The following is a 16,309-nucleotide window of genomic DNA, read 5'->3' on the forward strand; positions in this document are numbered from 1 at the left end:
TTCCATCTCTCAATTTAAAATGAGTCATATATCAAAGATTTCAACAACACAATTAAAAGGCTAACTTAAGGGTTTGAAACCCCAAGCCCAACAATTAGAAAATATACAATGTACGCAAGCACAAACAGAACATTTCCAAAAACTGATGACACACCAGGCCATAAAATAAATATCAACAAAATGCAAAATCAATACCAGTCGGACTAATTAATTAGATATCAACAACAAAAAGATACACAACTCCTCTACAAAGGTTTAGAAATTGTAAACTACACTTCAAAACAACTCATTATCAAAGAGGAAATTACAATGGAAATGAGCAACCTTAGAAACATTTTGTATTAAAATCATGGCATGCAGCTAAAGCACTGCATCACACAGTTTAAAATTTATAGCATTAAAATGTAAATGCACATGTTAGATAAAACTGAAACTCAACTAGCTAAGTGTCCACCTTAAGAAACTGGGGAAAAAATGAAGAAGGGAGAGAATAATCATAAAGACAGAAACTAATGAACGAAAACAAACAAAACGGAGGATAAACAAAGTCTGCGTTAGTTCTTTGTAAATACTACTGATACTTATCTTCTGCCAAGATTAATAGAGAAAAAAAAATGAGAGAAGAATATTAGGGATGAAAAGGACATAAGCATGGATGTGGCAGGACTTGAAGCATGAAAGAATGCTATAAATAACTTCATGCCAATAAACTTGAAAACTTGGGTTAAATGGCTAAATTTCTCGAAAATTACAAGTTAGCAAAGCTTACTTAAGAAGAAAAGGCCAAAGACTCCTGTGACTATTAAGGAAATCAGTCATTTAAAAAATCTTCCCACAGAGAAAATGATAGACCCTGAATGGTTTCATGGCTGAATTCTGACGAAGTTTCAAGAAACCGATTATTACAATTTCATAAAAGTGCTTGTAAGGAAAAGAAGGAGCTCTCAGCAACTCATTTTATGAAATGGGATATACTTAATACCAACACCAGCAAGAGTGAGAGGACCAAGAAAATCACGAGCGCATCTCTCTCATAAACACAGATACAAGAAGTCCTCCACACACAAAATATTAGCAAACTGAAGCCAGCACTGTATTAAAAAAATAACATTAAGTTAGGACCAAAGTCATTCAACCCTGGCACGCAAAGGTTGCTTAACATTAATATCAACATTCACGACATTACCAGATAAACAGAAAAGAACCACCCAATTACCTCAAAAGACGCAGGAAAAGTCTGATAAAATGCAATAACTGTTAACGATTAAAAAGAAAAAAAAAAACCTTAGTTAACTGGGAATAGGAAGGAATTGCCTTTTCCTGTTATCTCCACTAAACCTACGACAACACACAGCTTGCTTTATGGTAAAACATTAGAAACATTTCCTTTAAAGATCAGGATAAAGGCAAATGATGCTCATATTACAACTTCTATTCCACGTCACTCCTGTACTGGAGGGTCCCGTAACTCGAGGGGGACAAAATAAAGACATAAAAGACCTATGAATGGGAAAGGAAAAATACAGCTTATTATTTGCAGCAAGAGTAACTGTTTGGTTAAAAAACTTTAAAAATTCCACAGACAAGTTACTAGAATGAATAAGAAAGTTTAGCAAAGTTGCTAAAAATAAGATATATCCTATAAAGGATAAATTGCACATTTAAACACCAGCAACAAGTAGAAACATAATTTTTTAAAATATACATTTATAAAGCTATCAAAAAGGTGGGGCATCCAGGACTAAATCTGATAAAAGTTAAGCAAGACTCTTTGGAAGGAGGTTTGAAAACACTTTAAAAGGCTTCTTAAAAGACCTAAGGAAGGGAGAGGTGTGTCACAATCGTGGCCTGGAAGACTCAATATTCAAATATCAGTTCTCCCTAAACTGACCTACAGATTTAATGGAACCCCAACCAAACTCTTACCATAGTTTTTTTTCAAGAAAATGGGTAAGCTGACTCTAAAACGTGTAGGAAAAAAGACAAAGGCCCAAGAGTTGACAAGAAATTTCTGAAAAACAAATAAAAAAGATGTCAAGACTTAGTACAAAGCTGTAGTGATGCAGACAGCACGGCACTGGTATCAGGTCAGACAGAACAACGGGATGAGAGGGACCCCAGAGCAGATGAGTGCACACAGGTGGGCACTGGGCACCCATCCCCCAGGTCACTGGACGAAGAGTGCGTGGCGCTCAGACAACTGGTCATCCACCAGGAAGAAGGGAAACTGCATTTTCCCTTCACACCACACACAAAGAGGAGTGCCAACCTGATTAAAGACCTAAAGATAAGGGAAAGACACTAAAACTTTCAGGAAAAAACAGAAGAATCTCTTTATGACTTCTAGGGAAACAAAGGTTTTTAAAGATAGGATATTTAAAGCATTAACTAGGACGAAAAGACTGCTGGATTCAACAAAATTAAGATGAAGTTCAATCCATCAAAAGATACCATAAAGAAAGTGAAAAGACAAGCTGTAAACTGAGAGCAGACATACGGCTGACAAAGGATTATTATTCCAACATGTCAAGAAACCTGAGAAATCAATAGAGAAAGGTGAACGGCACACAAGAAAATGAGAAGAGAAACAGGCGTGCGAGAGAAAACAAAGATGAACAAGGAAAAGATAAAAAGAAGTTCAACCCAGACGTACTCGGGGAGTCCTGCTGGCAGTGAAGGTCCTCACGGCATTCCATTTCACAACCACAAAACTGGCAAAGTTAAAACTTCTGACAGCATGAGGATGAGGTGCGAGGGGAACCACGGCCGAAAAGGGTCATAAGTATGAACGTTCTGGACGGCAGCCTGGAGAGGGAAGTGGGTCGGAGGAAGACAAACTCCGCGTGATCTCATTTATGTGTGGAATCTTAAGGAAAAAAAAAGAAACTGAACAGACTGGTGGTTGCCAGAGGTGGCGGGTAAAATGTACCAATGTCCAGTTATAAGGTGGAAAAGTCTGGGGATGTCACGTACAGCATGGTGACCACAGTTAATACTACTATATTGTGTGTCTGCAAGCTGCTAAAAGAGTAGATCTTAAAAGTTCTCTTCATAAGAAAAAAATCGTAACTATTTGAGGTGATGGATGTTAACTAAAATTATTGTGATCATTTCACAATATGTACACATACCAAATTAAGTTACATACCTGAAACTAATACAATATGTCAAACATATCTCAATTAAAAAAAAACAACGTGGCATTACCTCATAAACTTGAAGACGCACACACCTTACAAACCCAGCAATTCCAATCATGCCCATGAATATGAGGAGAAAAGTAAAAAAAATGTTCACAGCAGATACAGATGAACTAGTAAAAACCTGGAAGAACCCACTTCAATGACAGAAGAATGAGTACATAAATTACAGAATATTATGCTGAATTGAAAGTAAATATACTGCATCTACGTGCAACACTGATGAATCTTAGGCACACCAGGATTATAAAAAGCACAGAAGGTTAGAAACCGTATAATACCATATTTTTTTAAAACTCAAATACAAAACTAAACACTACATTGCTGAGGAATAAATAACTTATGTGTAAAAACTATTTTTAATCAAGAAACTAACAGGAATTCAAGACCGCCCTTACCTCCAGAGAGGAGCATTTGGAAACACTCTACTTTCTAAGCTGGGTGCTGGTCTCCTAGACGTGCATTCTACAATGTGATTTTGCAACATTCAGCATTAAACAAAAACACACTACTTCCAGAGGCATCTCCTTTCCCATCATTTTTGAGAAGAATCTACTGAGCTGAAATCAGCTTTATTTGATTCCCATCCACTGTTCCCAGTAATACTGTTTTCTGGAATGACAAGGCAGATATATTTTCTTCCTCTTCATGGTATCCTTCAAATATTAGGACAGACTGCAGCTTCTTTTTCTGGTCTAAAACCATATTCTTACAACATTCCTAAGAGGAAGGGGTTCCCAACTTTACATGATGTGGAAGCCTCTTCTCAGGGTGCTTTCTGGATCACCGATGTCACTGTCATCCCACAAGGAACAAGAGTCCCCGTAGCCTGCAACGCCCTGGGCTTGGCAGCCCTGCTGCATGCAGTGCGCTGAGGGCAGAGGCGTGCTGGCGAGGAGGGGGGACAAGGCAGGAAGAGAGGGGGCTGGAAACTGAGGACCGAGAACAAAGGGGACGGATGAGGCAGACCCTGCGAGGGGAGACAGGGCGTATATTTCTTCCTGGGATCCAGGAAGAAATATACATGCGGTCTTCATCCCTGGTTCCTGGCACAGGGCTTCTAAACCCCTGGAGCTTCCCGAGGGGAGGAGTGAGAGAAGCGTCTTTGTCACTCGTCACGCCCCTTTCAACCGCACAGGAGTTTATGCCGCGTGGTGACCAGACTGCAGCCGTGACGCAAGCCGCCCCTTCCTGAGCAGTGCTGAATCTCGCGCTAGCACGATTCTAAGGACTGGCCTCAAGAGAACGGGACCAACACTGTTTCTCATAACAGTCTGTAGCCCCCCGTGCAGGAGTCTCGCGGGCAGACTGGGAACAAGACAGCACCTAAGGAGAGACCACAAGGAGTGCACACGGCTGCGCGCAGCAGGGGCAGCGACAACCCTGGCCTCGACGATCCATGAGATCGCTTCCCTTTTCCCTTGAAAAATCTTCCTGGTTGAGCGGAATCTTCAGAACTGGTTCCGGGACACGAGTCCACCTTCTCCCCAGGGCGCCGGCCGCTTGCATAAAGCAAACTTCCTGCTCCTGCCGGCACCTGTCTCTTAAGTATCGGCTTTCTGAGCAGCGAGCAGCCGAACCGGAGTCTGGTAGCAAGGGCAGCTGAAAGGTGGAAGCAACCCACGTGTCCACCGACGGACGCAAGGGTGAACAGAATGTGGGCCGTCCACACAAAGACAATCACTCAGCCTTAGAAAGAAATCCTGACACAGGCTACACCTGGATGAACCTAAAAACATTATGCTAAATGAAACAAACCAGCCACAAGGATAAATACTGTATAATTCCACTTATATGAGGTCCCTAGAAGAGCGCAATTCAGGGAAACAGAGCAGAGTGCTGGCTAACGGGCTGGGGGAGGGGAAATGAGGCGCTCGTGTCTAAGGGGGACAGGGCGCCAGGTGCGCAGGATGAACGGCGTTCTGGGGATGGCGGTGGTGAGGGAAGCAGAGCAACGACAATGCACTTGACACCCCTGAACGGTCACTGAAACACGGTTAGGCTGGCACGCTGTACGTAATATGTATTTTACCACGACTAGAAAAGGAGCTGCGTATGAAAACGTTCAAGGGAGGACAAAGCCTGTGCTTCCAGAAGTGTGGGACCGCTGGAAGCAACTGGAAGGGTTAGGCTGCAGGCCAGAACCAACGAGCACGGAGAAGACAGACAACACCCCCGTTCCCCAGATCCCACAGGTCCTGCGACGCAGCCTAAGGTCGACCGAGGTTTGGGAGGAACTCCCCGAGACCGCTGATTCACATCAAGTTCATCACGTCTAAAAACCTGGATGTTTCCACGGGAGCTGCTACACTTGTGCTGCTGATTTTAAGACTGATTTACAACTAATTCTGCTTCAGCTTTGACGCTGTGCTCGTCAGGACGGTGTGAGCCTCGAAGCAGCACCTCTGCTATTCGCTTCCTGACAGCCGTATGGTACCTGCACATCTGAGAGGCAACTTCTAATTCTGTGACCACAAGGCATCCACTGGCTCTGGGATGCTCAGGTTCAGGTAAAATACTTCTAGGTGTTAATAAGTCACCGATACGTTCTCCCGAGGCGGACAGCTCTCTGGAATAGACCACGTGACGGGGAAAAATTCCTTCCCTGATGTGCAGCAGGACGAAATGAAGCAGAAAGACGCACCCTGCTGTTCCTCTTTAACGTTATTTCTTTACAGAGAGTTAGATTTGAGGGAATTAGCTCCTGCCCTTAGGCTAGAACTGCCCTTAAAGTGAAAGCATCCAGCCAGTTGGTGTTTAATCACCGACAAGAAGAGGCGAGTCAGCCCTCTGCGAGGCTCGAGGTGCCCCGTGCCTCTGGCGCCCTCTCCAGACTCCACGGGTCCCAGCACTGGTCCCTGCTTTGGAGGCTGTGTCTGCAACCCCTTCGGCCCAGTGGACGTGCCTCTGAGTCCGAAATGGAGCTAATCCACAGCAGCTTGCCGCTCGCTGCCGATTCATCTCGTCTGAAGTGCGGTTTTGGACTTAATATTCTTTTCTTGAAATGATCTTGTTCAAAAATGCTTCTTCTGACTGAAGAATTCAGTAGTAAAACAGGAATTGTCTTTTTTTGAGGACACTACGCCACCCTCCAAGCAGTGGTTCTAGCCCTTCCTGGCTTTTCTCATTGCTCTGGAAACAGACAACAATATTTTTAAACTGACCTCAGTATCGTGGTGCATTTCAGCCCAGCACTTAGGTCCGACGCTGACAGGGTCTCGCCACCGTTCGCAGGCGCCCCGCTCCGCGCGTCCTCGGGGACCGGGGCCCCCAGGCAGCTCCTCTCACGGGCCGCTTCTAACCTCCCCACCACTCGGCCCCACACGCCCGCGTGTCCACTTGACTCTGGGTTTCAGGCCGGCGCCGCGAGCGGCCGCGTGGGCAGCAACGCTGTGCAGCGGCCATCCAAGGCGAGAGCCATCCTCCTTCCTCAGATGTGGCCCTCCTCCCGGACTCCATGCTCTCGGACCCTCCCCGCCATCTGACCAGCCGCAGGCCCTTCCCGCCAAGCCTCCGACGGCTGCTCCCTCCCGGCCCCGCTGCCAGCACCTTGGCTCTGGCCCTCGTCACCGCTGACCGCAGCAAAGGACGGACGAGCCCTCGGGTCCAAAGGTGGACTCCAGGGAGGCTGCCGGCTGGAGGTTAATGAGAAGGGGGGCTGGGAGAGTCACAGGAGGAACTCGGCCCCGAGGGGAAGCCCGGGACACAGGAGAATCCCCCTCATCACCAGGCGGGCGAGCGGAGGGGCCGGGACTCCCGCGGTGTGGGCAAGGCGGGTGCAGAGACAGATGGGGTGCAGTTTCTGAACACGAGGACACTCCCGCGTTCGTCCCCCTCCGTCCCCCTACACCCCCTCGCTGACCCTGCCACACGCGCTGTCCTGCCTGTCTCGGGATCTCTGAGCCCTGCGGACTGTCCCTCGGCTGGAGTCGCCTTGCCCTCAGCCCTGCTCTGCACCCCGAGACACCAGGCCACGAGTGCAGGGATGCTGTCACACTCACTCCTGGCTGCTTCTCAGGTGCTGAGAACGGAGCCCATTTCCCGACGGAAGGACTCACCTATGGCCTCAGTGTGTCCTCAGTAAACGTCCTGCAACGAGACGGATGAGGGCTGCTGCGAGCGCACCGGCAAGTTGCCACCCGACATACTTTTTCACGACCTGGTTCCTCCAGGAGCTCCTGGTGAAGCCCGTCCCGAGGCCCCAGCAGAGGGCCGGCTGCCCGCAAGCCTGCGCCCTGTGCCCGAGCACGTCCGTGCCTCCGAGGACGGGCAGGGGGCAGTTACGGGAGCAGCAGCGCGTCAGGCCATCCTCCCCCTTCCCAGACCCCGAAGCGTGGAGCCGGGAGGACTAGGCCACTGCCTGATGGGCTACGTGCTTCTACGGCGTCGGCTAAGGCGACAATCCCCAGAGCAGTTCCGCACGTTGATGGGCACGTAGCTGACTGGATCACAGATATTTCAATTCTGTCCTCTTAACCACAGAAACAGATTATGATGGAGACTAACTCAGATTAGTTCTCCAGGAACTCATCCATTATTCTACAGTTGACAGTAGTGGTTAAAGTCAAGTCCAAACAATAGAAATCGCCGACTCACATTACGCATCCAGAGATACAACCGGAAAGAGAGTCACAAATACAGGTGGGCTTGGGCCCTGCTTTCTCTGGTTCCATTCGGTCCTTCCGTTAATTTCTTTTAGTGCTTTTTGTGTTAGGCACAGTTCTAAATGTTGAAGATTCAAAGGTGAATGTAATTGTACACAGGCACTCAGGGAGGTACAGTTTAAGGCGGAAAAACACTACCTAATGTAACAGTATATCACCGAAATTCTGAGAGAAGAATACATTTTCCACGGGACACGCAGACAGTAAACACACAATGTTGACAATTAGATTAGCGCTAACTTACCGTGAAGTATCACTCACTTAATCCTACTTCACAGAACTTAAAAACCTTTAACGTTACAAGGCACTATTTAAACCGAAACCTCAAAATTAAGGAATTTTCAGACTTGGCATCACGTAGATGCTACCTAAACACGTCGGGGAAATACGGCAGCGCAGTTCACCAAGCAACACACACATTCGGACTGAGAGAATATTCAGAAGCATAAAGGGGAGAGGAAAGAGCAAAGGCTTTTTTGAGGTGAGACAGGCTTTGAGGCTTGTTTCCCCCTCTGGAAACAGGACACAGCGCCTTCCTCAGGGGGCAGCTCTGAGGACTAGACGGGACGTTACTGGGCATATAATAAAGGGCAGCTACTTGTTGCCCACACATGACTGTAGCTACAGCTGAAGAAAGGGAATCAGGAAACGGCAGAAGGATTCTGGTTCGGAGAAGGTTCTGAAAAAGCAGTAAGAGTTCCCGCTACCCCGCAGGTCACAAAAGCCACCCCCGTGCCCCAGAGGACGGTACAGAAAGTCAACGCTCCCTACCTGCCCCGTCTGATAATGTCGGGCAAACTGGTGAACCACTCGGTAATCATTTGCAAAGTACTCCATCAGAATAGAAGGGACCTCGGCAAAGTCAGTGGGGCACCTGGTCCCTAAAATGGGGGAGAAAGAAAGAAGCTGGCCTGAATCACATCAACACGTTCATCCTACTACAAACACGCTTTTAAAATTTTTTATTTGTACTTCTGATGAACTATGATAATCTTTAACTCATTAAGTCAATACTTTACTTCTATAAAATTATTGCACGTATTTACAGAAAAGTTTGTAGTAACCTCTTATTTTCCCACGTATCAGAAGTAAAACAAAATATTTGCACAGCTGGATAGAACACCTTGTAAAGCAACGGCTCACACCCTCTACAAACAAAACTGTCTTCAGCTATGCTGGGCTATACCTAAAACACAAATTACAACATTCTTACTTAACACAGCAATTGAATTTAATTCATGAATTCCACCAAGTGCCCGTATCCTTCATTTGTTTTAAAAGTACTTTATCTATTGATTGCTTCTGGTAACAAGGTCAATCCTCAATACAGAAAAGCAACATTTCAAACTCAAAATTATTTAAAGAACAAATCCTGTAAGCAAGTCTTGGTGACACTTTATGATTCTGTCCGGCCCATCTACCGCAGTCTTTTCAAATACCTCCCTCCTCCCCCAAAATACTGTGTGCAAAGTTAGTTACTAAATACTGAAGACCAACACTTGCCCAGGTGGTCGAAGGCTGACTGACCCTGTCTGATCGCAAGCTTAAGACTCAGAGAGGATAAGCAGGAGGGAAGCCTCCTGGGGCGTCACCTGACACGGCAACCCGTCAGCAGGGGGACCACAGCTTTACGCAGGGGAAAGCAGAGGAGAAATACAAAGCACCTGGTCATACCTTTACAACATGCCTCGAGGTTTTCTAACTGGTTTTGGATAAAAAGAGGCAACGGTTCATTCACTTATTCACTTGCTAAGTCTGTGCTCCTGGCTAAGGAGATACGCTTATTCATACACACGGCCACAGACTGAAATTCCACATAATATAGGACAAAATGTAAAATGGTACAAACAGAAAAGACAGGCAACTGAGCTGTTCCTTGGTGAGAACTGTTGTCAAGGATGGAAAAAAATGTAACGAAGGTCGGGTAGCATCACAGTTGGAAGGACAAGATGATGCCATCTGCGATAAATGACCACAGATTTTCTAAATGACAAGCTTTTTCCAATTTAAAATGAAATGTACACGTTTAAAGTCCCCTCTTCTTGGCTCACCAGTGACATGCTGATAACGAGTCCGTCCCAGCATTGAATGCATGGCGTGCCCCATTTCATGGAAAAGATTTTCCATCATCCCAGGAGTTAATAATGTTGGCAACGTCTTTGAGGAATGGGGAAGGTTCAGCATCAGAACGACAACTGGGAGCTGATAGCCCCCGTCTTCCTTTAATCGGCCCCCACGGATGGTGAAATGGCAGTCCTTTAAGAAAACACGACAAGTGAAGGGTAATATAAAGCTGTATCAAAATGTGTGAGTACAACTTTTACCTTAATTCCATTCTTCTATTTATTTAGTTACAGACACTTTTATCCCAATACTTTTTATTTTGCTAACATATTAATTTTTTAAAACACCAATAATACATTGAGCTTGCGTTGATGAACTCATTCCTCCACTCCAAAAGTATGTGTTGAGTGATGCTATACCAGATACCGGAGACAGAGTCACCACTGAGCTTAGCCCTGCGCCCTCAAGGTGCTCACGGCAGGTAGGAAGGGACAGCCATGGACCGCGGGGGGCACTGATGTTAATGGAGCCCCTTCTGTGTCAGGCCATGAACCAGGAGACACTTTCCACACCACCGTCTCCATCACTTGGAGGTGACGAGCTCTCAACTGTCACAAAGCAAGGAACCTGGGTATCTTTCCCGGTTCGCATACACTTCATCACTTACTCTTCACAGTGAGTCTGTGAGGCAAGTATTTCATTTTTCAGATGAGAAAACAAACTGAGCCTTGGAAATGCTAAGTCACGTGTCCAAGGGCACAGCTAGGGCTGCGGCATCTCAACCCTGAACCCCCCGGGCTGGCAGCTAGGAGCTGGGGCTCAGATCACTAACCCGGATTCTCCAGCCTTTCAAGCAGAGAGGAGACACAGAGGACGCAGAGGTCAACGACCCAGACTCTGGGCCCACCATCCAGATCTACCAGCCAATCGCCTTGGAAACTGCTTCACCTCCACCAGACTCACCTCCACCCTGTCCAACGCCAGAGCAGCTGCCCAGATCCATAAGCTCATGTCTGCTACAACTGCTCTGGAAACTGTGAAACCACTATTTAAATATAAGGTACCATTATTTCTGTTGGAACTTAATAACCCGAATTTTTGACAATTCCAATCACACTGACCAAAATTGCTTGAAGCTGATCGACCAGGAAACCTGGTTTGCGGCTCGAGGAACTGAACCTCACTTTTCTGCATAAGGAGTGAACTGGTGGTTGATAGGGTCTCCACAGGGACACATCTTGTGCCATTTGAAACTAGGTCCATGTCAAGTATGGAAAGTGGCTGAGAGCTGGGGCTCTAGTCAGGAAGTTTGGGTTCAAATCCTAGTGCTTCTAACTGTGTGACTCTGGGCAAGTAGTAACCTTACCTCTCTGACATCAGCCTCCTCATAATGTCAGTGTCCAGTTCAAAAGGCTGATGTGAACTTTCAAAGATGTGACATGAAAAAGGACCCAGAGCACTGGCGGGCCCACAGAAGGGCTGGCAAAATGTCAGCTATCATTATTACTACCGTTACCATAACCCAGATAAAAGTGACAGATACAGATCTATGTAATTACCTTCATAAGTTTTATTAGCTTTAAATTCTACCCAAATTTCAAATTTATATATTTAGCCACCATCAGTAATACCTTTTTTTTTAAAGATTTTTTTGATGTGGACCATTTTTAAAGTCTTTACGGAATTTGTTAACAATACTGCTTCTGTTTTATGTTTTGGTTTTTTGGCCACAAGGCATGTGGGATCTTAGCTCCCCGAACAGGGATCGAACCTGCACCCCCTGCATTGGAAGGCAAAGTTTTAACCACTGGACTGCCAGGGAAGTCCCCAGTGATGCCTTTTAAATATTAGGAACTACAAAAGTGAGGTATAAAGTTCACATCAAGGGCTTCCCTGGTGGCGCAGTGGTTGAGAGTCCGCCTGCTGATGCAGGGGACGCGGGTTCGTGCCCCGGTCCGAGAAGATCCCACATGCCGCGGAGCGGCTGGGCCTGTGAGCCTGCACGGCCACAACAGTGAGAAGCCCACATCAGTTCACATCCATACAAATTAGCTGCTGGTTACTTTAGAGAGACCGTTTTGTAAACCAAGCATCACCTGGTGCGGTTTGTCTGCTCGCTGAAAAAAATCGCAGTAAATGTACCCCAGCAGTCCTTCAGATTCATGAACCACGGCCTAGGGGGAAAAAAATGAATTTAGTGGGGAACGAGGCCTGTAGAAACTCTAAAAGAAGAAACACATTCCTAGCACGAGAACCTGTTCACAAAACACCCAGAGCCACAAATATAGACGTTTCATTACTTCCTACGTCCCGTGTGACCTCGAGGTGGCTTCCACTTTGCCCTCAACCTCTTCTCCTGCATCTCCAGGACAACTATGATTTAGGAATTCTGTTGGAAGAGGACACCCTCCTCCACAAGCCCTGCATCCTGACTGGCAGTCCCCAGCGACGCGGCTCTGCCACTGGGCCCACACCACCCGCAAGCGGTGGGAAGCGGTGCTGGCTGGACCATTTTAGCGACAAAATTATAGCTCCTCCAACCTTAGGACGTAAGGATGCGCGAGCACGCCAACCATAACCCTGGGATACAGGAACAGTACGCAGTGTCTGCCTTCAGCTGAAGAGCAGTAAGTAATACACCACTGACATCCTTCTCCCAAATCAGGCTTCCAAGAGGCCCGGCTCGCAGGAGGGATGGTCTCCATCTTTGCACAACCTGGGGCCTCTGCCACAAAGAACGGCCACATTATGCTTTAGGGCTTCCTGCAAGCATATGTTCATTACTCCAGCAAGCGCCTACCAAGCATCTACCTGGTGTCAGGGACCGCTCAAGGCACCTGGGGAACGGCCATGAGCAAAGCCGGAAGGGGCTCCCTCCTGAGCTGGGGAAGCTCTTCATCGCCCACATCGTGCCCTTTCACTCTTTTCCCGGTGTGTCTGCACATTACCCACTGCTGCCATTTTGTGAAGCGCACAGAAGGATGCCCAGTGACAACCACGCTCCCCGCTGATCTCCCGACTCCACCACCACCTGCTCTACGATCACGAAGCGCAGCCAGAAGGCCACAAGACAGTTCACGTTTCTCGTGAACCGTGCGCTAAGCACGTGAGCAAAGAGAACACCACCACCTTAGGGCCCATAAAGCCTCAAAATCTTATCAGGAGAAAACGACGACAGTCGCAGCTCACACGAAGCGGGCCCTGGCAGAAGGGTGGATCCCAGGCTCGGAGTGACTGTCCAAGGGGTCTCACCAAGAGCACAGGCCGCAGGCGAGCATCTGGCGCAAACGTGAGCCCCGCGGGCGGGCGGGAAGGGGCGGGAGGTGCCTGAGGGAGCTGGAATTAACAGATGCGACACCTGGCACAGCGGGCACGTGAAGGGCAATGACAAACGTTCGTTTAACCGGGGTTTGTCGACATAAAAGACTCAACCTTCTATCAACTTCCTTAAAAACAAATTTTTTTCCAGAGAAATAACTCTGCTGTTAAAAGTTTACATTAATTTCAGGCAACAACTGACGTTTAGAGGCAAGTGTTTCTTTCGTAGCATCCTGCATCACAAGTGGCGGTTTGGATCTTCCATCGGGCAAAGACAAGCGCCATCGGCGCAAGGCTAACTTGAGGTGAAACCGCTGTTAATTGAGCACCAAAGCCGGGAGCCCAGGAACGCGGCTTCCTCACTCCAACCGGGCCGCTTACCAGTTTCCGAACATCTTCACTCCACACCTCTCCCTCTGCAGGCTGCTCCACACACAGTGAGATCCCTAACAGCCTGTTAAACAAGGTATTCAGGCCCTCCATGCACGCTCCCAGGGAGAAGAACGGGCAGTATGCGCTGGGCTCGCTGTCGTACCTGCGGAGGAGAAGCAGCTCCATCACAGCTCCGCTGGCTTCAGTTTCTTGAGGTAAATTCAGCTAACTTTTCATTGACAATTTACGAGCCAAGAAAGGACTGAAAACCTATGGTAGGTTTCGAGCTTCTGAGGGACTTTCAGACTCAGTCTTCTTCAGAAGAACAGCAGTCTGATTATAACTGTAGTAAGAGTAATACCAGTTGGAACTATAGTGGTAAAACTCACGCTATGAAATGCGTTATATTCTAAAAAGAATGTCACATGTCACGTCCGGTAAAATATTTGTTAATGGAAAAAGCTCCGAAGCTCTGTCATATAAACAATCAGATCTTAATTTATCTTTTTGTTATATATCTTAAACGAAGGATAATATTCTCGTAATATTAATCATTCTTCACCCCAAAACAACTCTTTTATGTTTTTTATTCCAACATAAACCAAAATACACCCAGAATGTGTGAGGTGAATGTTTCTGAATCATTACGCCAGGCCAATCCTTATAACCATAGCCACAAAGAAGAGATCTAGAATGATAGTAGGTACTGAGTCTATTTCTACTTCCTGGGATTAACCAAATATGTACAAACTTACGCTTCTTACTAACTGGGGGACCGGATTTAGGGAGTATGAACTGCACCACAAGTGAGATTTCGGTACAGAATCCACCAATTTACACCTTAATTTCTGATCACTTTTTCATAAAAGCAGACTCAGTGGAGTAAGAGACTCGAGTGGTCCAGCCCCCTTGCTCACTGATTCGTTCACTCACGCAGCCGTCGACTGGCCCGCTGGACGCCGGGGATGGAAGGGGGCAGAGATGGAAGGGCCCACAGCAGCGGGCACCCAGTAGGCTCAGGGGCCGGTGCTGAGGGAGAGAGGGCAGGGCACGCACAGTGGGGCGGCGAGGGCCAGGGCTTCCTTGTGCAGTGGAGATGGGAGGGGAGCCCAGGAGAGGCCACGGTGCAACCAAAGTACGAAGGCACGAGGCAGCAGGGCCACTGCAGTAACCAGGGGGTTAAACGAGAGCTCAGGACGCAGGTAGATGGGAAAGAGGGGAAGAGATGCTGACACCCTGTGGGGGGTCCAGGGAACTGAGAGCCTGGCCCGCGAGCCTGAGGAGGGGGGACTGTGCCCTCAGGCATGGGGTCTCCCAACATTCTGATTGTGCATCCCTGTCAATAAAATAACTGGAGTTATTTCAACCTTAACATGGGTATGTGTATAAATTATAGGCATGGGCTACTGATTATTACCTTTCAAAACAAGACATGTTTATAAGTTGAGATTAAGAGAAGTAAATCCAAAGAGGGCTAGTGGATTACCCGAAAGAGGGCAACCTAGCATCTTACGGGGCTGCTCGCGGCCTGGGAGACGCGGGACACTTCCGCAGACACCAGAGGAGTGACCTGGTACCTGGAACCTGCCAGGCTGACGGCGAGGAGAGCGGACGCAGCACAGAGAGGGCGGGAGTCACCCAACGAGGGTCTGAACAGGGGCAACAGCAGGGGCTCTAAGACCAGGAGCCAGATCTAAGTTTCTTTTTCTTTTAGATGAAAAAGTTTCAGGACTGTGAGGATTTGGAGGCTGAAGGAGAAAGAAAAGCCTAGACTAACATGCAGGTCTCTGGCTTGAGCAACCGCGTGGGTAGGAGCCATTTAATCAGAGCAATGAACACACGCGCCATGCACATGCGCGCACACACACACAAATTGAAGAGGGGAGGGTGGGTGTGTTTGTAGGAGAAGAAGCGAGATTCAGTTTTGAAGACACTGACTCTGACGTCCTGGGAGAAGTCAGCACGGAGGCTATAGGAGGCTGTTATGGCCGAGGAGAGTGTGAGCTGGAAAAGGAGAAGGGGAGGGGCTGACAGGAGGGTCAAGGGCAGGTCCCTGGACTTCCAGGCGAAGGGGTGGAAAGGAAGACAAGGAAGAAGAGTTAGAGACGGCAGACTGTCATACAGAGTGAAGGAAGTCGGAAAGAGAAAAACAAGTATCGTATACTAACGCATATATGTGGAATCTAGAAAGATGGTACAGATGAACTGGTTTGCAGGGCAGAAATAGACGCAGACGTAGAGAACAAACGTATGGACACCAAGGGGGGAAGGGGGAGTGTGGGATGAACTGGGAGATTGGGATTGTATGCACGAATATGTATAAAACAGGTAACTAATGAGAACCTGCTGTATAAAAAGTAAATAAGTAAAATTAAATTTAAAAAACAGTTAGAGATGGCAGAGAATTGGAAGAAAGGGATGTCACAGAAATGGGGAAGGGGGATGTGCTGTAAAACGGGAAGTAACTGCCACGTCTGGCCCCCGGCCCAGCGTATAAGGACCCTGGAGGGCAGCACTGTCCCAACGACAAGCAAAAAGCTGAACAAACTGAAACCAGCAGCTCTTCTTGGACCCAGCAGAGAAGTGAGGTCACAGAGCAAATCGCTGGGCCCCAAAACTGGAGAGGCAGGCAGGCAGATCCAGAGAGCCACAATTCACAGGAGGCTCCAGGGGAGACGAGTACCGAGGTAG

General features: G+C 47.5%; 1 protein-coding gene across 1 annotated transcript in view; it reads right to left on the reverse strand.

Annotated features, from left to right (window-relative positions):
* The window catches only part of MIPEP (mitochondrial intermediate peptidase), a 133,409-nt gene that overhangs the window by 76,333 nt on the left and 40,767 nt on the right, over positions 1 to 16,309 (reverse strand). Inside the window, exons 11-14 of the mRNA XM_059995707.1 lie at positions 13,628 to 13,781; positions 12,025 to 12,102; positions 9,916 to 10,120; positions 8,636 to 8,745 (exon numbers count right to left, since the gene is read on the reverse strand). Coding sequence (XP_059851690.1) covers positions 8,636 to 8,745; positions 9,916 to 10,120; positions 12,025 to 12,102; positions 13,628 to 13,781 — 547 coding nt within the window. The remainder of the gene's footprint in view (positions 1 to 8,635; positions 8,746 to 9,915; positions 10,121 to 12,024; positions 12,103 to 13,627; positions 13,782 to 16,309) is intronic.

This window comes from Delphinus delphis, chromosome 18 (assembly GCF_949987515.2).
Source record: "Delphinus delphis chromosome 18, mDelDel1.2, whole genome shotgun sequence".
NCBI lineage: Eukaryota > Metazoa > Chordata > Mammalia > Artiodactyla > Delphinidae > Delphinus > Delphinus delphis.